The 23,940-nt window shown below is 37.7% G+C and overlaps 1 protein-coding gene across 1 annotated transcript in view; it reads right to left on the reverse strand.

Moving 5' to 3' along the window:
* Nucleotides 1–303: 303 nt before the first annotated feature.
* The window catches only part of TPRN (taperin), a 456,868-nt gene continuing 433,231 nt past the window's right edge, over nt 304–23,940 (reverse strand). Inside the window, exon 4 of the mRNA XM_044058457.1 lies at nt 304–3,719. Within this exon, the coding sequence (XP_043914392.1) occupies nt 3,657–3,719 (63 nt within the window). The 3' untranslated portion in view covers nt 304–3,656. The remainder of the gene's footprint in view (nt 3,720–23,940) is intronic.

Genomic DNA, 23,940 nt, shown 5'->3' on the forward strand with positions numbered 1-23,940 from the left:
TTAATGGACTACTTTCAAGCCAACTACTAATGTATGCCTACATTACTGTTACAGCAAAGACTGCAAGGGGAAAGCTTCTAATCTCAAACCTACTCCAAAGTTCCCTCACTTGACAGAGCATACAATCCCCTTCCTACACTCCATGTGGGCAGCTCTGATCACTAGAACATGCAAGCACTTAGAATATGAAAACAAAAATGAAAAAAAATATACCCTGCTGATGTAAAAAGTTTATTAGACGTTATTTTGATGAGATCAGAAAAAGATAGTATTCACATATAAATTATTAAAGCTGCAATAAAGAAAATGTTTCATGAAAATCATTTAATTAGGAAACATAAGCTGAAGAACTAATTTTGTCAACAGTGTATTTCTATTAGCAGTTATATATAAATATTATATATAATTACAGCATTTTTTAGATAACATAAGCAAAACATTTGGCCCCAACAGCCAACCCTGGCAGATTTTCAGTCAAACCTCCATTCTGATCAGAACCTTTTACAGCTTATTCCAAGATTAAGTGCAGAATTTACTGCAAAATAATGTTTTCGCCCCACAATAAGCATCTAGTACAGTGCCAGCTGTATCAAATATCTTCTATCGTTCATCATTCTTCATAAAGAGATATATTTTCATTTAAGATGAAATGATGCTGCAAATAAAGGGAAACATTTTAGTGGGACAGCCTATCCATCCACCTTTCCATCCTCTTCTTGAAATGCAGCTAGGTTCTTAAAATGAAGTCTCCTGTAAGGCACTGCTGCATTCATGCATGGTGGATACATTTCAGGGGAAAATGGAATGTTCGGCAACTATGCTTTGTAAAGCCTTAAAAACTACAGATTATAATGCTGAAAGGGTTGGGAGAAGCCAACCGGATGCTGCTACTATCATTAGAAATACCTCCTATTCTCGCCCACCCCAGTTTTTCTGACAAACTGAGAGAACTAAAAGATGAGGAATACAAAGGTTTCATATTTCCCCTCCCATAAAATATGCCAAAAGTGCCAATAATTTAAGCAATCCCACAATTCCCCAAAGTAAAATACAGGCTATCCCTTGCATGTGTTATCAGAACATTTTAATTAAACTGGACGGCTGCATCCACACAGTTGTGTTGCTCCCTCTGAGACCACACACAACCATCCTGCAAGGCCTCATTGTGCATTAACGTAGGCCTTTTGCATTACGACCCTCCTGAGCCCCACAACATATTTTCCATAAAGATATTGTACACAGAATGCATGGTATAATGGCTCTTCCACATGCTTAGTAATCAAATAGTAGGTCATTTTATTTCCCTTTAGGAAGCCCCCCTCCCACAAATGTGCAATGCTTATTCAATAATGTGCCTTCACAGTTTTCTGTGTGGACTTTTTGCATGCACCAGGTCAGTACAAAATATGTTTAGTTCCACACCTGTTTTTCTAGCTGAAGGTTAAACCTTACAGCCTTTATTTGTATAATAAATGCCTTATCAGAGACAACTTTCTGGTAGAGAATGTGGTATTACATCATTGTTGTAGAATGATACAGCATTCCAAGTTACACTGTTCCCATCACTCATGTCCAATAGTCTTAAAAAAGACAAGTATTATATAATCAGTATAAGACCTACCACCTCAATGATCACTTTCATTATGTGCGGAGTGCAAAAACACTACACTTCTTATTTATTTACACTGTACAGGATGGAGATGTGCAAGCCAAATGTTAATGACTTTGGGTCTCATTTTGCTTGGCTCATCATTCATGAGCTACTAAGTGTTACAGACAACCTAAACTAGTTATTTCAGATGAAATACGATCAACATAGTAAACATTTAGAGTGCCATTAATAATAAGCAGCTACTGTAGAAAACAGCTTGCTGCAACTAGGATTTGATTTATGGTGTGTTTCAAAGGGTTAAGCTGGACTTGTGAATCACCTTACACACATCTTTCAGTAAAATCTTATGCACTTACAATATAATGAAATCTGAAGTTAGTACATATCACAGATATATTCCACACACTCAAAGCATCTTTCTCAGGCTTTCTTACCATTACAGCAAAAAATGAATCCATACAATAGTTAAATGTGAACCTCTCAATTACACAGTATACAGAAAACCAGAACAGTTTTGCTGCACTTACTGGAATATGAAGATTCTATATGAGCTTGTCCTTGGCACTACCAAGCAAATCTGAAAGTACTTCAGTCTAAAGTTTTAAAGCATTTATCATTTTTTTAACAAGACTGCTTTTCAGAAGCCATAAACATTCTGTGCTACAGGTTACTACCCAGAAAATGTGTGCCCATATGCCTGTGTTTTGCACAGTTAAGTAAACACATAAACACTCCTTTGTACTTTTCATGCTACATTCACTGCATTACATGGCTTAACTGTATTCTTCAGAATGATTCCAAGTCTGTCACATAAACACAACAGTACATAAACCCACTTGTCTTACAAGAGTGCATGCCACAGTGTAAATCCACGCTATGCTCCACATTCAGAGTACTCTTTGTCAGGCACAGCACAGATTCCATGTCTGCCTCTCATAAGTACATGACAGCACACACCACTTCCACGTATAATTTTCACATTCAGTGCAATTAAATGAGTACGACAGTTCATCTCCTTCCATTATAAACAATACATAAAATAATTTAAGTTGCTCTTAATACAGTAAAACCTGAAGTAACAATCTACTGTCTTAAAGCTTTCAGAATGTGAGAAGTCTTCCCTGTGTGAACTTGCATTTCTAAGAAATGAGTGACTCTATAATCACTACTTGAAAAGATATTACCAGCAGACATTCTATACTTACAAAGACACTTTTGTGGGAATAGACAAGGTAATAAAGAAATTATTTGTAATACTCCCAGTTGCAAAAAGGCTATATACATTAAACAGTGGCAGAATTCTCACCACTGTGTCTGAATGTGTGTGTAGACTATGGCACTATGGAAAGATGTACTGAAAAAAGTGAAGGCACCTCCTTTGAAAAAAACGTCATGGAACTCCAGATTGTCTATGATGAACCACCTATAACAGTGTAAAACGTTTTCCAGAATTCAAACACAGTATTTTTTTAGGTGCAGGGAGTACAGCATTCCTCAGAGCTTCAAGTACCTAATCTGTAATCTACAATGGCGCAGTGTACGCAGAAACTCAGTGACGATTACTACGATATCATCCTCGTGTATCACCGGATGGAATGCAGACACACCAATCTGGAAAGATGCAAATTGCCCCAAGGTCGATTAGTTAATTTACAGAGTCAATAACTGGGCAGTGTCATAGGACGGTAATTCTGTAGCCATAATTTCAAGACACAGAAATGATGATTTTTAGAGTCAGTGATGTAGCTTTGTGTCCATGTAAATGAATAATGCCTTAACTGGTGCACTGCACCATGGCAGTTTGGAATGTTAATTTACAGTCACCACTGTTGCAGTGTCTTAGGAAAGTTGATCCAAGTCACCAGTTACAACTATGCTCCAGACTTGGAATTTTTAATTTGAACACTGTTACTTGCACAGCGATTCTTCGGAGAGACAGTCGACTCAAGATGAAGTCAACAGGATTGACTACAATTCAGTGCAAAAGAATGTATATATGTTGTAAATAACACGAAGTGCAAAGTCAGAAGTACTTTCATACAGATTAAAAGTACAATGCGGGCTCACTGCTGTAGTCTGAAAGGGAACTGCTGTCTGCTGGAGTGAGCTGTTGGTATAGAACAAAAAGCAGATTAGAAAGCAAAAATTTTTTTTGAAATGGATACATATGACAACAGCAATCAACATGCACTGTAAATATGTTCAATAAAAACTACCTAATAATGATAAGACAAATATTTATTTTATAATCAGTAACTATGTTTGAACTATCAACATATTTTGGCTAATTGCCACTGGAACCATTGACATGCATACAAAAGCAACAGCTTTTTGAAAAATGCTCCCGTCAGATGTATTTTGTGAAGTACTTTAATATCACACTACAAATTCTTGCAAAAGACTGAGTGCTAATTTTTTCATCACCTGCTTTAGCAAGCCTTCTGTTCATCACATGTTTAAAAAAAAAAAAACACTTATAGGGCTGGGTATTATAAACTCAGTTCGAGATAGCTAATTACCGTTAAAAGAAGGTACATTCCTAACAGGTTGTAACCGTGAAAAAGTTAATTTGTGTAGCTGAAGAAGTGATTTGTGCCAAGACATGGCTTGCTACAGAAGGCAAATATATATGCTGCAAATAAATAGTGAGTAATGCAAAAATGGACAATCAAGCTATGAAAGTTTTATAATGCCTGAAACCCAGAATTCAGACCTATGAAGTAAAAATGTATACCATCTACATTTAAATGACACACACACACACAAGCACTTCTCATCCTGTACACAGTGGTTTAAGAAATGGCATAATTACAGCCATAAGAATGGTTCCAAGTCTGTCACATGAACAAATTAGTAAGATGTCAGCCAAATACAACAAGGCACAGTGAAGGTAATCTTTGCACTCAAGTGGACGGCTAGAGGGCTGCTCTGTTAATTAGGAAGAAAGGATGAAGCTTTGTCCAGTGCAGGACATTGTTTAAGACAGCTACAGTACTTGAGGTAACATCTTCAACCTCATTAAAAAAAGACAAAGGCTCAGCTAAGCCACCCCAGAAGAGTAAATAAGATGACATACCCAACAAGGGTGGGCTTTAAAAACAGACTGGTATGGCCCCACTGCGTTAAGAAATAAAGTTCAGTTGAGAGAGGATTAATACAACCAAAGCTACCAGAAGTCCAAAGAACATCTGTATACTGTGGATTCAATATTGTTTATGATTGCTGCATATCTGACAAAAGGCAGCAGTTAAGATTAAATATAAGGAAATGTTTCTCAACAGAGATGGTAGCAATACATAAACTGTGCTAGCAAACAATGTTCCTTATGTCAACATGGCTGTAAAAAAAGGAGGGCTGTCCCAAAAAATAAACAGAAGCAGATAAGCCTGGGAAATATATACACAGTATTACAAGGGAAAATTCGAGCATGACATTTGAACCTCTAACACACCAGAGACTGCCCAAGAACCAAACCAACAGTAAAGATATTTTCTCTTCCTGCAAGTGACCAAGCAAGTCCTATTTTACATTAGTCTCAGCCATTTTTGTCAGTGGTGGATGCAGCCTTTGAAAACCATTAGATCCAGAAAAGAAGTGCATATTCGCAGCATACTTTGTAAGCAAAAAAAAAAAAAAAAATACATCAGACACCGAGCAAAGTCCTGTATAAAACAGTAGAACACCTGCATTCTCTTTATGTATGGAAACCCACTATTATTTTTCTGGATTGTCTCTCTCTATAAAGTGTTTTGCCATCTAGTTAATCACATCAGACTGCCTTTTGAAGAGTAACAAATTGTGCTGACATAGGCGAATATATACATACATATTTACGTGTAATCCTGACAAAACATAAATCTTATTCACTCCAGCTTTCCTGAAAGTGTAATGTTGACAGAACACTCTGATGAGTATGTAAAAACCTACCACGCAGAAGGTCCGTTCTGGTAGTGCTTATCTAGTGGGAATTTTAGTCAAATGGTATATGTTAGGGGAACTTACAAAGGTGCCAGAAGATGCTGAAGGCTTGGAGGAGAGGCCCAGAAAGGGGTATTTTTAGCTTTTTTTTTTTTTTTTTTTACATTGATAAAAGAAGTATATACATGTGTGAATGTGACACATACTTGCACCTGAATGCATGGCCATTGAGTGTATTCACATGGATGGCCTGAGTGCAAAGTACTTAAATGATTACAAGAAAGGGGGATACAAGGATTAACAGGCAACATTAAACACTGGCTTCTGTGGGGTATTTGGCATTGCAATACTTAAGCTACACAGTGATTTGCAACAATTGTAATTGTTGTACAGCACGGATTGTATGGTTTTAGTCCAGTTCTGGTCATATTTCTAACAGCCCGCTGTACACTTTATATTGTAAATTTGGATATAGTAAACATAGCTTGGCTATTTCCAAATTCTTAATAAAAAGTATACAGCGGGCTGCCAGGATTACTATAGTCATGAATAAATCGAAACCACAGAGTCTATTCTTCTACTTTGTTTGGCATGTCATAACTACTGAGGACAATAAATGTTCGCTTCTGAGTTCAATTAAAAGAACACATTACACAAATACACATATACTCTTTGCAACCTAAATTTACATTATTAGTTTTCATTCCTTCTAGCATTCTCCAGTGAAATATAATGCAAACTTGATGTAAGTATCTTGGGTTACAGAAACAAGATAAGATTTGGATAATTAAAAAATGCAGCTGGAAAAAATGCCATTATCATAGTTTCACATGATGTCATTCATGAAAGTTGTAATGACAGTTCTAGGCTGTAATCTCAGTAAAGCACTGATCTTTCAAAGATACTGGCGTGGAGGGACAAAAAAGCAATATTCCAATAATTGCTCAAAACCAGGAAACCAAGATGCTCTCCTCCAAAAATGGAAGCCAAATCTGGTGGTCCCCTGCCATAAACAAACTTTACAACAAAAGGAAAAAACTGTTGCAGAAAAGAGGAAAATTCCAGGATGCAAAAAACTCCCTTACCAGCATCAGTAAGACGCTGAGATCCCTCATAAAATCCTCCAAAGCTAGTTACGAAAATAAAATTGCTAAAGATTCCACAGACAACCACAAGGCATTCTATAACTATGACAAGAATCTAAATGGCAATGCTCAGATCTGCTCCGAGCTACAACAGAAAGGCATTAAATATACTGATCCCAAGGATATTGCCAATATCCTGGCAGATCGATTCAGTGCCAACTTCACCCCCCTCTCACCCCCTAAATAGACCATCTCAATACTGGAAGATTGCCAAATTCCGGCAATAACGGCCACACAGATAAAAAAACGCACTCTCCAAAGCTATGGATACAGCATCCATGGGACCAGATGACATCCCGGGCTGTGTACTACATGAACTACAAAATGAACTGGCACCTCACCTAAGTGTCATGTTTAATCATACCCTCACCTCAGGCTTCGTGCTCACTGAGTGGCGCACAGCTACAGTTATTCCACTCCACAAAGGGGGATCCACCTTGGATCCTGGGAACTACCGCCCCTTCAGTCTGACGAGCCTGATCTACAAGGCCATGGAACATATTATCATGGAACTTATAAACAAAGACATTGGCAACCTTAAAACACTGGACCCCACCCAGTTTGGGTTAGTGAAGGGCCGATGTTGTCTCCTGAACCTTACTGACTTCTTGGAATCAGTCTCCAGAGCTGTGGACGAGGGTAAGGCAGTCCACACAGCATATCTGGACCTCGCCAAGGCCTTTGACACCATCCCCCACACCGGAATCATAGATAAACTTACTAAGCTGGGCATTAATCCCTACGTCACTCGATGGGTTGCCAACTGGCTTACTGACAGAACCCACACTGTAAAAGTACCTAACTCCAAATCCAGCTCCAGACAAGTGACAAGTGGAGTACCTCAGGGTTCAGTCCTGGGACCTCTCTTGTTTGGCATCTACTTCTCTATAATACAGGCCAACACTAAGGGATTCTGGCTAACAAAGTTTGCAGATGACTGCAAACTGGGAGCCATTATTGAATCCCCAAATGATATGGATACTCTACAAAAGGGCCTTACAGAAACAGATGCCTGGTGCCAGAGCCATGGGCTCAAGCTCAATGCCAAGAAATGTATAGTTATCCCCTTTAAGAAAAAACATGTACTCATGAATTATCACATAGGTGGCAGTACACTAAACACCGAAAGTGTGATAAGAGACTTGGGGACACAGGTGGACAGTGGTCTCACCTTCAATAACCACATCACCACAACAGTCAGGAAATCCTTCTATGTGGCACACCTCATCACTAAGGACTTTTCATCCAGAAAAAAAGGAGGTCATTGTCCCACTGTACTCATCCCTCATTAGACTCATTATAGAATACAACGCCCCATTTGGTATGTACCTCTCAAGACATCTGCAACAACTGGAAAGGTCGCAGAAATACCTCACTAAAAGAATCACAGGCCTAAAGCAGATGCCCTATGCTGACCGCCTTAAAAAACTCCAGCTATACTCTGTCGCATATCGTCTACTCCGAGGCAATCTCTGCTTAACATACAAGGCCATGTCAAACCCAGAGCTGTTGGACATGCTACACTTGAAGAAATCCCAGTCCCTCAGAGCCACAAGCTCCAGGGATCTAAATCTTGTCATCACAATAAACAAAACATGCTGGAGGGATAGATTCCAGACCCAGAGACTCCCCAGACTCTGGAATAGACTGCCCATACATGTCAAGCAGAGTGCCTCTTTGGCCCTCTTCAAAAGAAACCTTGATGATTGGATGGGAAAAAGGAAATTCACCCCAGGGATCACCTCAGTCGCCCTGCTAGACAGGGGTTCAGGGAAGTAAATAGTGTGGGAAGAAATAGCCAGGGAATTGTTATGGCTAGGCTTGTGTAGGCCCTAGGGCCGATAGCCTAGTACCAACCTATGAAACTTTTATGGAGTTCTGAGCCTACTTAATCTAGTCATGAAATTGTTACTTGCTCTGTTTCTTCAAAGATGAAATGACTTCCTTGCAATCTGCAGAATTTGGATTTGGGTAATCCCTGCAGTACCTGCTATGTGTCATCATGGGGAACCCCCCTGCCTTACTGGATGCACACATTATATTAACCAATCATGCACAAGACAGTGGCTATTTCTGCAAATATGAGAACATGCCAAAGATATGGGAGGAAATGTTGGTTAGCATAAACAGCACCATTTTGGTGGCGTTTTTCTCTCCAAAGGGACAAAAAATGGAAACTATCAAAAACATGAAAACCCTAACATCCACCTAGAGTATAATCAACTATGAAACTCCGCAAAAAAACTAATAATTAAAGACCGCAAAGCCCACTACTCAACTCCCGTTCTTGCACTCAACAAATCCCAAATAAATCTGGGACTCCATCTCATCCATGCTGCATCCTGGCAACAAAGAAAACCCCTGCCCCAGACCTCACCCTCTTCAACCTTGAAACAGCCAGCCAGTTCAACTCATTCTTCATAGTTAAACTATCAGCCTCCTTCCCACCCCCTCCTCCACCACCACCCCTCCTGCCCCAACAATCAACCTTACTCCACATCCTTCTACCTCAAAAGCCCATCCCCACAAGTACTACAAAAAGACTTCTCCTCAAACTCAAACCCTGTTGCAATACACCTAGCAACCTTCCACCCATCTTCCTCAAACAATCTGCAGACAGCATTGTCTATCCCATCTCTATTCTTATAAATAGATCCATACAAAAATCATACTTCCCTTCTATCTGGTGCCAAGCTTACATCCTCCTCCTCCACAAAGGTGGCAAAAATACTGATACCACCAACTTCAGGCCTACTGCTTTCCTTTTCCCTCTTTGTAAAATACCAGCAAAAACAATACAAGCACAACTCATGGCACACCTAACACTAAACAATCTCCTCTCCCCTACCCAACACGGCTTCCGCCCTGGCCACAGCACCATGACTGCCCTTCTTTCTTTCTTGAAACCAAAAACTTCGAACGTGACTCAGGCAAGTTCGTATCCACACTACTCCTACATCTGTCAAAGGCCTTTGACACCATCTTGCACACCCTACACCTTTCTCCCACCACCATCGCCTGGATTTCCAGCTACTTGTCCAACCACTAACAAGCTGTCCAATGGAAAACTTCATCCTCCCCCTTCCTTCCTACACCCACAGGTGTCCCACAAGGTTCTGTTCTTGGCCCTCTTCTCTTCAACGTATTCATTGACAACTTCCACCAATCCATCACAGACTCATCTATCATCCAATATGCAGATGACTCAAAAATCATCTGCTCAGCCTTCCCCCCCCTCCGAGCTCCTAGCAAAAACCCAAATAGCCTTCTCCAAAACAGAAACCTGGATGCAGTCTAACCATCTGGCACTAAATGCAAATAAAACCAAACTAATGTTTTTTTCCCCTACCAAAAACTCCATTGACAAATCCACATTCACCATACAGAGCCAAAACAACACCCGCCTTGAAACTGTTCCCAACACCAAGCTATCTGGCATCATTATTGATGAAGAACTAAAATCTGACACTCGCATCCAATCCACAATCAAGAAAATCCACCAAAAGTTAGGTCTCGTCTACAAGCACAGCTGCTTCCTAAGCCCCTCTACCCATTAAACTCTTGCATCCACCTTCCTACTCCCCAACCTTATGTATGGTGCCTTTCTTTTCACCAATCTCCATCTTGGCCTTCGGTCCAAACTTGAATCCTGCTACCACAAGATCTCCAAAATTTGCACCCAATTCAAAAAACTCATCCCACCACTGCCACTCCCTCCTCACCCTCAACTGGCTTGAACTACCAAACTACCTCAGTTACCTACAACTCACCATTGCCCACAAGCTCATCATTAAACCTGCCAACTGCCCAGCTCTCGCTACTTCCTTAAAACCTTACATTCCCAACCACTCACTCAGATCCAAAAACTCCTTCAGGTCCACAAACCTGCATGACCTCCTGGCCATCTACTGCTGTCCCACTCCTTAGCTAAACAGTGGAACTCTCTCCCCACACACCTACACAACCTACCTAACCATACAAATTTCAAATCTCAGCTACTCTCTCATTTTTCTTCCAAATGGGAATGCCCTTGGCATGCTCCAACTTAACCCCCCCCCCATTCCACCTTGCACTGACTCATCCAACTACCTCTATTACTTCATCCCACACAAAACAATCCCTTCCCTACTAAAAACTGATTTTCTCTCTAATATATATTGTGTTGCACTCTCCAATCTCAAATACACTACTACCCTCTCCATGCATAATATTTCCTAACACTATTGGCTAGTAGCTATACATTTTGAAATGTTAAACCTACCACTGAGTTTATAACAAAAATATTCACTTTATGTAAATGTTGAAATTTCTGTACTGAATTATGTCTTTTCACTTTTGTAACATTTTGACAAGCCAATTGCAAATATTATGGAGCTTATCTGTAAATGTTTAATTAGATGTATGAACTATGTCCTTTTGTAACATGTGAAATGTAACTTGCAATTATTGTGGAGCTTTTCTCCCCTGGCCTCCACTGAAAACGGGCTTTTCTCGGCCCAGTGGACTTCCTTGGTCATCAAATTTTAATAAATAAATACATTTTTTAGTGCTTATACTTATTGAAAATCAGCTGAGGACACTGATTTTTTTGCAAAAAGGGGTAGGGATTATAATAACTTGTAATTTTACTATAGGACATTAACAGAAACACACGCATACATGCACAACTTTAGACAGTTCGCAGAAGGATAGATTCTTCTGTGGCATGTCTTTATAATATACAAAGAAACTGGTGCACCTGACATACACCCGTGTACAGGGATGAATTGCAAATGCTCCACAGAAGGTTCCTCAGCTAAGAACTAAATTGGAAAACCAAGCACTGTGAAGTAACAATACTAAATGCTGTGCCACAATAAAAAAAAAAAAAAAAACTTTAAGGGAAAAAAGCAGCTAATGCCAATTACACACGCACACAAAAAAAAAATGTGTGTGTGTGTATATATATATATATATATATATATGTATATATATATATATAGGTTTACTATTGAAATGTCGAACGGCACTACATCGACTGTACTATAGTCGAACACGGAAGTTCGAAAATAGTAATGACGACAAAAAAACAATCTAGGAATGGTTTTAACATGGGTTGAGGTAGGTGTTCAGTATTATTCAGAACTACAAACATCCCATTAACCCATGTTAAAACACAGTCCTAGATTTTTTTCTGTCGTCATTACTATTTTCGAACTTCCATGTTCGACTATAGTACAGTCGATGTAGTGCCGTTCGACATTTCAATAGTAAACCATATATATATATATATATATATATATATATATATATATATATATATGGGTCTCCTGGAAAACACAGAAAATCCACTTGTTCAAAAACAAACAGTGGATTTTCGGTTACACGAAAGTGCACTTCTGTTACACGAAAGTGCACTTCTGCGAAGACCGGTTCAATGAACCGTTAAGAAACCAGGATGCCGAAGCACACTACAGTGGCGAAAGGGAGTGTACGTGTTTCCCCACTGTAGTGCGATCTCGGAGTTAGTATATTTAAGTAGGGGATGTGGGGGCACAGGGGGGCTTGCCCCCTTGCAAAAACAATGTTTAATTTTTTTTTATTTTCGATGTTCACTTAAGTGCACTTCCGCAGAGATGTGGGTCTACTGTCTAATTTCGAAGATGTGAGTTTTCAAAGTTATACAGTAGACCCATATATATATATATATATATATATATATATATATATATATATATATATATATATATATATATATGGAGAGTTACACTTCAGAATCTCGAATTACTGAAATCTCGAATTTCAGTAATTCAAGACCATGAAGCCTAAAACCAGAATGCCGAAAGTGCGTAAGAGTGAATTCAATATCTCGAATCCGCACTTATGCATTTCCGGTGCGTCGTGTGTAGTGTTATGGTGCCTGAAATTGCAGGTGAGTGAGTGTTTGTGTTTTTGTACCTTGTATGTATAGGTAAGGGTAGGGAGGTGTAAGTGTGAGTGTTTGATTTGCTGGTGTTTGTTTATGTGTGATGTGTACTTGTGTGCGAGCGAGTGGAGGTTGGCGTGGTGTGAGTTTTTTTTTTTATGTTATGTGCGACCTCGGAGTTGGTATATATAAGCAGGGGGGTGTGGTTTGTGTGCTATGGGTGGAATGGTTTGTGTGTTATGTGGTGTATGGTGTATGTATGTTCGTGATTGTGGGTTTCGGTTTTGTGAATGGTTCGACTTTATAGTCTCAGGTTACTTAAATTCAGGATTTCAGTAATTCGAGATTATGAAGTGAAACCATATATATATATATATATATATATATGCATATATATATATATATATATATATATATATATATATATATATATATATATACACACATACATACATACATACACACACACATCTTTTAGCTTTATACATTAAAATCAAGCAATAAAAGCAGTAATGTTCTAGCTGGCACAAACCCATACTGGATAGGAGTGATTTTTTTTAAAAAAAAAGTCAGCAAGTTTACAGTAACTAACTCCTTAACTCCTGAGTATTTTCATCCAGTCTGTCCACAGAATATTGACTGGTATTCTCTAGTTTTGCTCTTTGAATTTGAAAGTCTATACCTCCAAAGAGGTTCAACACTTATTCATGAAATCGTCATGGAATGTTACTAGCATAATATAAAATTTCAGTGGTCTGAATTTCTAACCTGTAAGACAAAGGAGGAGATGCATCTTGAATTTTAAGGAGGAGAGGTCCAGAAAGGGGTATTTTTAGCTTTTTTTTTTTTTACATTGATAAAAGAAGTATACATGTGTGAATGTGACATATTTGCACCTGAATGCATGGCCATTGAGTGTACTATTCACATGGATGGCCCGAGTACAAAGTACCTGGATGATTACAAGAAAGGGGGATACAAAGATTAACAGGTAACATTAAACACTGGCTTCTGTGGGGTATTTGGCATTGCAATACTTAAGCTACACAGTGATTTGCAATAATTGTAATTGTTGTATAGCATGGATTGTATGGTTTTAGTCCAGTTCTGGTCATATTTCTAACAGCCCGTTGTACACTTTATATTGTAAATTTGGATATAGTAAACATAGCTTGGCTATTTTAATTTGTCAATAAAAAGTATACAGTGGGCTGCCAGCACTACTATAGTCATGAATAAATCGAAACCACCAAGTCAGTTAAGAGTAGCCAAATCAGTCAGCATGCTTTTGGTAGAGGAAGAGGACTGGCACACCAGAAGAAATGCACACACTCACGGGGGGAACACACAAACTCCACAAAGACAGTAACCAGAAGTCAGCAGTGAACCCCGGACCCTGGAGTTACGAGGTAGAGACCTTATACACTGAACCACTGCACCAGTGTGCTGCCCATGTATACAGGGACCTTCCTGCTCCACAGTTAGAGCCCTAAAACCAGGCCACAATAATTTCCCCTTCCAGCCTTCATTATAATGTGACCAAACTAAAGGCTATCATCCTATTAAAAAAAACAGCAATCCAAAAGGTTCTCACCAGAGCACAAAGGGTACAGACTCTATTCAAATGTCTTTTTGATTCCAATTTAAACGAAGGACCTCAGGACAACTATGGATTTCTGTGGCAAGACCACTTTATACCAGACACATGGATAGCATCTCCTCAAGAAGCCTCCACAACCCTGATGACTTGTAGCAGAACTCTGTCTAAAACTTTACTTTTGGCTCTTTTTGAACCATCATTTCCAGATAATCTTCTGCAAAATAAAGGACTTACAAAATGGCTGCACATTGATTAACAGCTTGTTTCTAGCTCTCCCAGTGTGAAAACAGAAACTCAGCAGATAAGGCCAGTAGACTTGTGTTTATGGACAAATTTCAGTAACTGGCTAGTAAGTGCACTGCCTGGATGCCAGGAATAAAGAAAGACAGAAGACCTGAAAAAATCAGCTACAAAAGTGAGGAAAAAACACTGAATGTAGAGCGTTCTGCAAAAGCAATGCAACCTTCAGACATGGTTTCCAGTAACCTACAGGAAGATACAAAACAACTGCATATAAACCTGGTTAAAATAAATAAAACACTGGTTGAGTACATCAACACAAACAACAAAAGGCTGGAAAAATGGAAGAAGCTTTAAACAGATATACAGATGAGATGATAAAGCTGCAAAAAACAGCGGTTGAAATGAAGAAAAGGCTGGCTGAATATGAAACTGAACAGGAAGAGATGTTTCAAAAAATAATAGAATTAGAGGACAGAGCACATAAGGAAAACCTGAGATTTTCAGCAACACCAGAGCAGCTGGAAGGAACAGACTATTAATTTTATGAAAGCACAAATAAGCAACTGCACAGGTATTGCACAGCAGGAGTTGTAAGTTGAAAGGGCGCACAGTGTGTATGCCCCAAACCTAGCTATGAGAAAGCAACCTAGACCTTTAACAGTAAAGATGCAATCTTACCAGCAGAAGGAGTTGATTCTGACAAAACTGTGACAAAAGAACAAAATACTAAAAGTAGGAGACAGCAGCGTGTTTGTGGAGAATGATTACTCATTGTACACCAGGCAGAAGAGTAAATTAATTCCACTATTCAGGCCATGTCAAGATGCAGGTGTGATTTAAACTGCTTTATCTGGTTGTGTCTAAGGGATTCCTCCCTGGAGGGACAAAGTCATTTTTTGATGAAGTGCATGCTGAGGAGGAAATTCAAAAGTTTGTCCAACAAAAACTGAGCTGTAAAATAGAAGGAGATTCTGCTTCTTGTTCTTCTGGTAATAAAGACCACAGAATGAATGTACCTGTTAAACCTTTTCTAGTATTTCAATGGAAAATTTTGGAGAGAAGGAAGGGAGTAAGAGAGTTGACTAGAAGAATCAAGAGTACATTGGAAAAGAAGCAGACAGAATTTGGGCGATGGAGAAGAACAGTAATAAAATCCAGTAACTTACTGTGGGATTACAATGCAATAATTATATTTGTGAAATATGACATAAAAAATCTGGAAATATTGCACTTTTTCAAAATTTGTTGGACCTGTGGGGGACTCTAAAGTATGTGCCCTACGTCATGTCATTAATGTTCAGAAAAATGCTTTGGGGAGGGGAATAGAGGGGAGAAAGCTAACTGTAAGTTAAGAAAACATTTTCTTTTCTTAATAGTACTGTACTCGTGGTGTATGGTTTAATTTCCATGCTATTTTAAGTGTAATGGTGATTGTAAACAGGTGCTGTTTTTGTTTCTCTTTTTCTCCCCTCTTCTCTCTTTCATCTTGTACAGGTTTGAAAAATATAGGCAATGCAATGTAAAACGAAAAGAAAGAGCCTGGTTAAAAAGACATGACAAAGTTAAAATTAATATGCTTTTTCTCATTATTGTATGGAGAAATGACTGGATTAAAGACCTTAGACTGATTAGTTTTGAGAGACAGCAAAAAAATACTGAATATTATGAGGCTTGGACAACCCATTTGTAAGGACTGCAGATGCATCCTTGAAGGACATCTGTCTGGTTCTCATGTCTCCATGGAGACAATCTAATAAAGAGAAACTAGAGACATTCTGATGGAAGGGGATTTGCTGAGGGAAAAAAAAAACTGACTTGGGCATAATGTTTTCTGAAACCAGGCAGGGGTTTTCCCAGCTGGGAGAGCTTTAAAGACAATCCAATTAAACTTGAAGTAAAGTTTTCTCTTTTTTAATGCAATGGGGATATTAATATAAACATGTGCTTTTTTTCTTTCTTTTTCTCCCTTCTTCTCTCTTTTTGTTTGTTCACTCTTAAGAAATATAGACACTGCAGTGTAAAAAAAGATAGAGAAAGATAAGGTAGAGAGAGGAAAGATCTGGTTAACTGACTATGAAAAAGAAAAATCGGTGTGCTTTTTCCCATGCTTGGATAGGGAAATGACTGGATTGTGTTATCCAGTAACAAGTTTATTACAAAGCATGTAAATGAAAAAGAATACTGAATATTATTAGGCTTTTGTCTGGTAAAAAGGTATCCTTAGCAGTTCTGTATCTGGTTTGCATGTCACTAGAAGACAATTTCATAAAGAGAAATGGCTTAGAGAAACTGTTTCCGCCCCACACGCTCCAGAGACCTCAACCTCATTACCACAATCAACATAACATGCCGGAGAGACAGGTTCATAACCCAGAGACTGCCCATGGTATGGAACAGACTTCCCATACATGTCAAACAGAGCACCTCTCTGGCTCTTTTTAAGAGAAATCTTGATGAGTGGATGGGAAATGGAAAATTCACCCCGGGGATCACTCCAGTGGTTCTATTCGACAAAGGCACTAGGAACTAAGGTTGGGTGGCATGATGCCAGGGTAATCCTATGGGCTAGGCTTGTAAATGCTCCAGGGCCATTAGCCTAGTACACACCTATGAACATTCAACTGTTTTCTCAGCTGGGAAAGATATAAAGATATACAAAATCAAATAGCACTTACTAACAGCACAGGCTGTACCATGCACCTCATTATGACTATCTTTTCTTTTTGGTTAACTGTAGCCTGTCTGTGTGGCCATCAAGTTAAAACTTTTGTTCTTATTAGGAAGCAAAAACTTCAGTATTTGAAGATGTATATAGTTTTGTGTGCTACTATTAAGTTGACAGGTTTTGGGAGTGGTGTTCTGTTTGAGAGCATTCAAAAAAACAAAAAAGTTATGTAAGATGTGGCATAGGCTCAAATGGATATGACAAGAAATAACTGTATATAAAAAAACCTGCCAAACAGTATATGCATGTACCATAAAAGATGGAACTAGACATTTAACAAAAAAGCAGTTATACATAAAAGGTGGTAATAATAACTACATAAGAAAATGATGCTTTCTGTAATCTCTTTCAATTTGAATAGTCTTACAGATAAATAAAAAAGAAAAAATAGTGAACTATATTAAAAATTTAGAGTGCAGATAGCTATGCTACAAGAGGCACACCTGTAAAGAACTAAATATGTGGATTGGATAAAGAAAGGTTTCCAGGATTGTTATTCAGCAGAATATCTGGGGAAAAGGAAAAAAGGAGTACTTATACTAATTGCAAGAGGAGCTCCAACAGTGACTGCACAGGAAAAAAAAGATAATAATGGAAGCTGTATAGTACTAAGGGGCTACTGGCAAGGGTGGAGGATTATACTGGCATGCATTGACATACCCCGTAAAACTGCTATAATGGAGCTTAAGAAAATTATGGGAGAAATAATTGGCTTTCAGAAAAGATTACTACTTATAGGTGGAGAATGCAATTTGATTTGCAGCAGTGAAGATGTGTCTGGGGGACCAAGAAGGGAAAATATAGTAAAGGAGGGTAGATTTTTGAAGAACATTATGAAAATGTTTGGCATGGAAGATCTGCATTCAGTACTAGGAGTTTGGAGTGAATTTACATATTATTCTCCAAGATACAAAAACTAGGCTACGCTAGATAGAATTTATATCTCCCAGGAACATGTGCATTTAATCAAAGTTCTTGAAATGCACCCAATAACTATTTCAGATTGTGCGCCAATAATAACAAAAAAACACAAGGTAATGAAATAAAAATAAGACATTGGCAGTTTCCCACCTATTGGTTGAAAAGAGAGGAATTTAAGGAATGGGTTTGGGATTAATTCAGTAGCTACTAGAGAAGAGAGGAATTTAAGGAATGGGTTTTGGAATTAATTCAGTAGCTACTAGAGAAGATAGAAATTTCTTCTAAAAATACAGCAAGGGAGTAGGATAAAATTAAAGTGGAGTTTAAAACTAGGGTGGAAATGAAAGGGAGATACGGTTAAGAAGTACAAAGAATTAATTATTGGGACTGACAAATGTTAAAGTATAACAAAATAAGGGGAATCTCTCATAACAAGAAAAGGAGCAACTACAGAATGCTAAACAGAAAATATGGGATTACTGCAATAATATGCATGAGTTTAGAAAGACTGATGTTGAGCAACTGGTTTTGATAATAATTGTAGAGCACAAAAATGTTTTGCACAATGACTCAGGCAACAGAAAGTGGAAGGGACTGTCACAAAGCTTAGGGAGTCTACAGCAAGGAAGGTAACAAGATCCTGTGGAAGTATTCGAAATATTTTGGAAATTTTATGAAAGTTTGCATAAACCAGAGAAATTTGGAAATCAAGAAAATGTACAAATGGAAATGTTTATGGAAGAATTAAATATGCCAGGGTTAGAGGTAGATGAGGCTCGATTACAGACAGGTAGGATAGGAAGAGATGAGATAAAAATGGCTATGTATATAACAAACCTACAGGAAAATCCCCAGGAATAGTTGGGATTCCTGTGGAAGTTTGGAAGCTAGGACAGAAAAAAATGAGAGATCTGGGAGGTTTTGTCCATCAGATCCACCTTCACACATGCCCATTTTAATACTAAACCATGACTATAAAGTCCAAATAAATCTCCACAGTTCCAATTGTAATAAATCCAATACGCAGTTCGAATGACAATAAAATACTCAATATTTATTAAAACAAAAAACAACCGTTAAGCGCTTTCATACAGAAAGAACTTCTTCAGACCTGGTTGTCACAGACACAAAATACACATTTATAGTTTGCTCAAGTCACAAGACCCAAAACATTAGCAGTGTTTTATCCCTTTCTTACATAACACTGCTTTAAAGTTTTCCATATCATTCATACCTGGATCTGCACCTGTGTTTAGTCTCACTTGCCATGCATATTCTTTCCAGTTTAAATCCACTTCTGCATCCCATCTTTTGTCTGCATTTAAAACTTGGTCAATAACAGTAAAACTAAAACCCACTTTAACTCTGTTATGACAGTTAACAACGTGCCTTGCTAGGGCATTAGTTACATCCAGTTTTAACTGGCCTCAGGTGCTCATAAATTCTGCGATGGAAGCTACGTATAGTTCTTCTTATGTAAAATCCATAGCAAGAATTACATAATACTAGATACACAGTGAATTTAGACTTGCAATTATAATTCCCCTTGATATTAATAGTAAAGTCCCGAGCCTTTACTACTATTTTGTTCCCCAGTATCAAAAACCTACAATAATTGCAGTCTTCACATCTTGACATCCCATTATAAGATATAGCAGTATTACATTTTTTGGTTTCTAAAAAATCCTTAAGACTTTTCCCTCTTTTTGTGACAAAAGTAGGACTCTCATATAAAAAGCACCTAAATCTTGGACATTCTTCAAAAATTTCCAGTTATTTGTGATGATCTGCTTAATTCTGTAAATATCTACTGAATTTTCCAATGTACAACTCAGATTATAATCTACTCCTTCACTATTTCTTTCAACATCCTTTATTGTCCCTTTCTTCCTCATGGCTTTAATTTTACCTATTGCTTCACTTATTACCCCAATAGGGTAATCCCTGATTAAAATTTTTTTCTTAACATCTCACATTCTTCCAAAAAATACTCATCTTCATCAGTGAGTCTATTTATTTTATCAAGCTGACCAAACACAATATTATTTTTCAAGCTCACACTATACTATGATTATAAAGTGTTTATATCTATAATGGCTAAAAGAATGAAAAACGTGATAGTAACATTGATAGATAGGGATCAGTATGATTTTGTCAAGGGGAGGCAAACATTTAACAACATTAGCAGAATGTAAGAAAATACCACTATTATTAGTGGTCTTGATGCAAAGAAAGCATTTAACAAAGTAGACTGGGACTTCATGAGCAGGGCAAAGGAAGCATTTGCTTTCCCTGACACAATTATAAGGTTGATTAGGAGTTTGTGTATATATATATATATATACTGTGGAATATTGTGACAAGGGTGATGATGAAGTTCATAGGGGAGACGACGAAGTTTTTTTGGACAGTCCTACAGGTCCTCGGAGGTCCAAGAGACGTTTGAATCAAGGAGAAAGAACAACTTATTATCCACGATGGGGACAATACAGGGGGAGGGGGAGGGGGGGTTATTATCAGTAGTTAATGTATTGAGTGATGTTTGTACTGCTGAAATCAATGGTTGTTTTAACAGTGTTTTATGTGACTTTAATGCGCAAAGGTTCAACATTGGGGAGTCTGCTGACAATTTATTGAGTGCTTGTGTTGATGAAATGAATGTTATGTATGAATTTTTGGTGGGGGGAACTGATGAATTGCAAATTAATGAAGTTTTTCATGGATGTAACATTAATGAGGTTAAAATCTCTGAAGAGCCTATGTGTTCGTATTTTAATGAGTACAACAGTGATGCTACACATGTTTTTTCAGATGTGGTTTTATCCAACACTGGTGGTGATTTGTCCTTGTCTAGTAATGCAATTTTGAACACAGACACTAATAAGAGTGTTTTCTGTGCTGAATCCGTTGTTGTCAACAACACCTTAGGTGGTGATGTAAATATGCAAGAGGTCAATGATAGTTATGTCATGCATGACAATTTACATTGTACTATTTTCAAGCAAAAAGGTTTTACGATTTATAACTATACAGAAGCTGAAATAGGGGCTACCCATTTTGATTTATTTGCGAAGGGTTTAAGCTTCGTTCCCAGTTTTAAGCTGGATGTTGCACATACTTTATCCAGTTTGAAACTATTTGTGAGGAGGATGAACCTTCAGAAGTATTTTTATGACAACCAAAATTTTAATATGGGTGTGAGTAATACCCTGGGTATGGTAGTACCTTCAAAACTAAGAAGAAAAAGTACTTTTAATCCACCCACTTGTCCGGAACTTGCGTTTTTTGAAAAATTATTGGAGTTTGAGTTTAGGAGAATTTGTGCATCTCCCTGTAGTGGGGTTGACAATTTGACTATGAATGAAAGAATACTGCTTAATGAGTTTAAGAATTCCAATAATGTGAGGTGCATGAAACCGGACAAGGGGGGTGGAATGGTACTTATGAACAAAATTGATTATTATACTTCTATGTCTAGGGTACTAAATGACCAAAGTATTTATTCCCTGGCATCCATTAACAAAGTGAATCGGGCATATTCCAAAATTGATATGTTTTTGTACGATGCACTTTTCCAGGCTATGATAAGTGAAATGGAATATGATTACTTAACAGTTAAGAACCCAGTTTTGCCATGTATATTTGGAATACCCAAGGTACACAAGGGTATTAATAATTTACAATTCAGACCAATTGTTGCTGCAAGGGGTTCGAAGACCGAGCCCCTGGCGGCGTTTATTGATCATGGGACTAAGAAAGTTTTAACTGAAGTACCCCATATAATAAGAGACTCCTGGCATTGCTTAGAAAGATTAAGGGAGGTAAAGAACATGACCGAAAATTATAGTTTTTTGACAATAGATGTTGTCAATCTTTTTTCGGTAATTCCACATAGTGAAGGATTGGAATTGTTTGCTGCTAGCTTAAATTCTAGTAGATTTATTGATAAATCTAGAGTGAATTTGTACTGTGACTTGATGGAATGTGTATTGAACAATAATTTCATCAAGTTTGAAGGAGAAATCTACAAGCAATGCTCGGGTGTGGCTATGGGGGCCAAATGTGCTCTGGTTTATGCCAATTTGGTGTTGCTGGCTTGGGAAAGAACTTTTGTATTTGCTTCAGAATATATGAATAATATCATACTGTATAATAGATTTTTGGATGACCTTTTGATCATATGGAAAGGGGGTGAAGTTCTTGCCAGGGAATTTGTAGAATACTTAAATGGTACTACTGATTTTTTAAAATTTACCTTTTCCTGGAATGCGGAGATTATTAATTATTTGGACATTAATATTTCAAAAACGGAGAATGGGATAGCAAGTACAATTTATAGGAAGGACAACTACTCAAATTCCTTATTACATTTTTTGAGTTGCCACCCTTTCCATCAGCGGAAAGGAGTAATAAAAGGACAGATGGCACGTATTTCTAGGCTAGTGAGTGATGATGAGGTATTCAGACTAGAAATTTACAAACTGATTGGAATGCTATTGGAGCGAGGCTATCCCATTAGTTTATTAAGGAGAGTTAAGAAAGAAATATATAAAAAAAGACGCAGTGTTTATGTCCCTATTTTAAAGGGTGAGTGTGTGGTTGAGATGGAAAGCCAAAGTCCAGTGGAATTGTCAAGTGATGACAACAGCATTAAAGATCTTGATGGTCCATGTTTTATTATCAAAAACAGTGACAAATCTAAGGAATTGTGTGCAGTTGTGAGGAATGTGTGGGATCACTGTTTGAATACTGAATTGAAGAAGGTGGTGAGGGACAAACCTGCGATAGTATATAGTAGGGGACCAAATTTGAAGGACATGTTTGAAAGGAACAGACGTTATGGTAGATCAAGGATGAGTAAATGTGGGAATTGTAGATGCTGCAGGTTTATAGCAGATGGTCCCTATGTGGCAATTTCTGGATATAAATTTACTTTGTCTTGTCCGGGAATTTGTAATTGTAATACAAAAAACTTAGTTTATGTGGCCAACTGTATATCCTGTGAGGCATTTTATGTCGGGATGGCTACCCGTAGATTAAGGGACAGGATTCCTGAGCATCTTAGATCTATTAAAAATAAAGACACCCACAATGCCTTGTATTTGCACACTGTTGAGTGTAAAAATTTCAAAAAATTCATGTTTTTTGTTATAGATAAGGTTTCCTTGGATAGTGGGGGTGACATTAAAAACAAGGTAGCTTTAAAGGAAATGGAATGGCAATTTAGATTAAACGCTATGTGCTACCCAGGGCTCAATGATTACATCTCTATAAAACCTCTTTTGGTATATCGATCGCAGGTTTTGTAGGCATGGCATTTTTATATATGGTAGTATTACAAATTTTACAATGAATACTGTAAATGAATATTAGGAAATTATTATAATATATTTTTCCAAACAAATATACATATATAAAAAATGTTTAAAATTTCATTAGATTGACAATTTTTGTTAGGAATATTGTATATGATACATGTATTTAACAAATGTATTTATTAATTATTATTTAATTAGTATATATTGTTCTAACAAGTTAAGTAACACAATTCAGCTTTTAAATTTAGTGCATTATTCAAAGTGAAGGTAGTAAGTTTTATGTATAGGCTTTTTAGGGTGAGTGGATATGGGTTTTAAAAGGTTGTGAGTGGTTGGATTGTTTGATTGTTTTATTGATCAATTAATCAATTATTCAATGGACTGTTCACAGTATAAAAGAAGGTTTTTGTAACAGCAATATGACTCTGATGATGCCTGGTATGGTGAAAGCGCTACGTCTGTCAATAAATTTCTTTTTGGTGGATTATCCTGGTGTCCTGCCTTGAATTGTTCCTGTTGCTGTACTGGATTCTTCAGTTTGAGGGGTTATTTG

This window comes from Protopterus annectens, chromosome 16.part0, assembly GCF_019279795.1.
Source record: "Protopterus annectens isolate FY-2018-M chromosome 16.part0, PAN1.0, whole genome shotgun sequence".
NCBI lineage: Eukaryota > Metazoa > Chordata > Ceratodontiformes > Protopteridae > Protopterus > Protopterus annectens.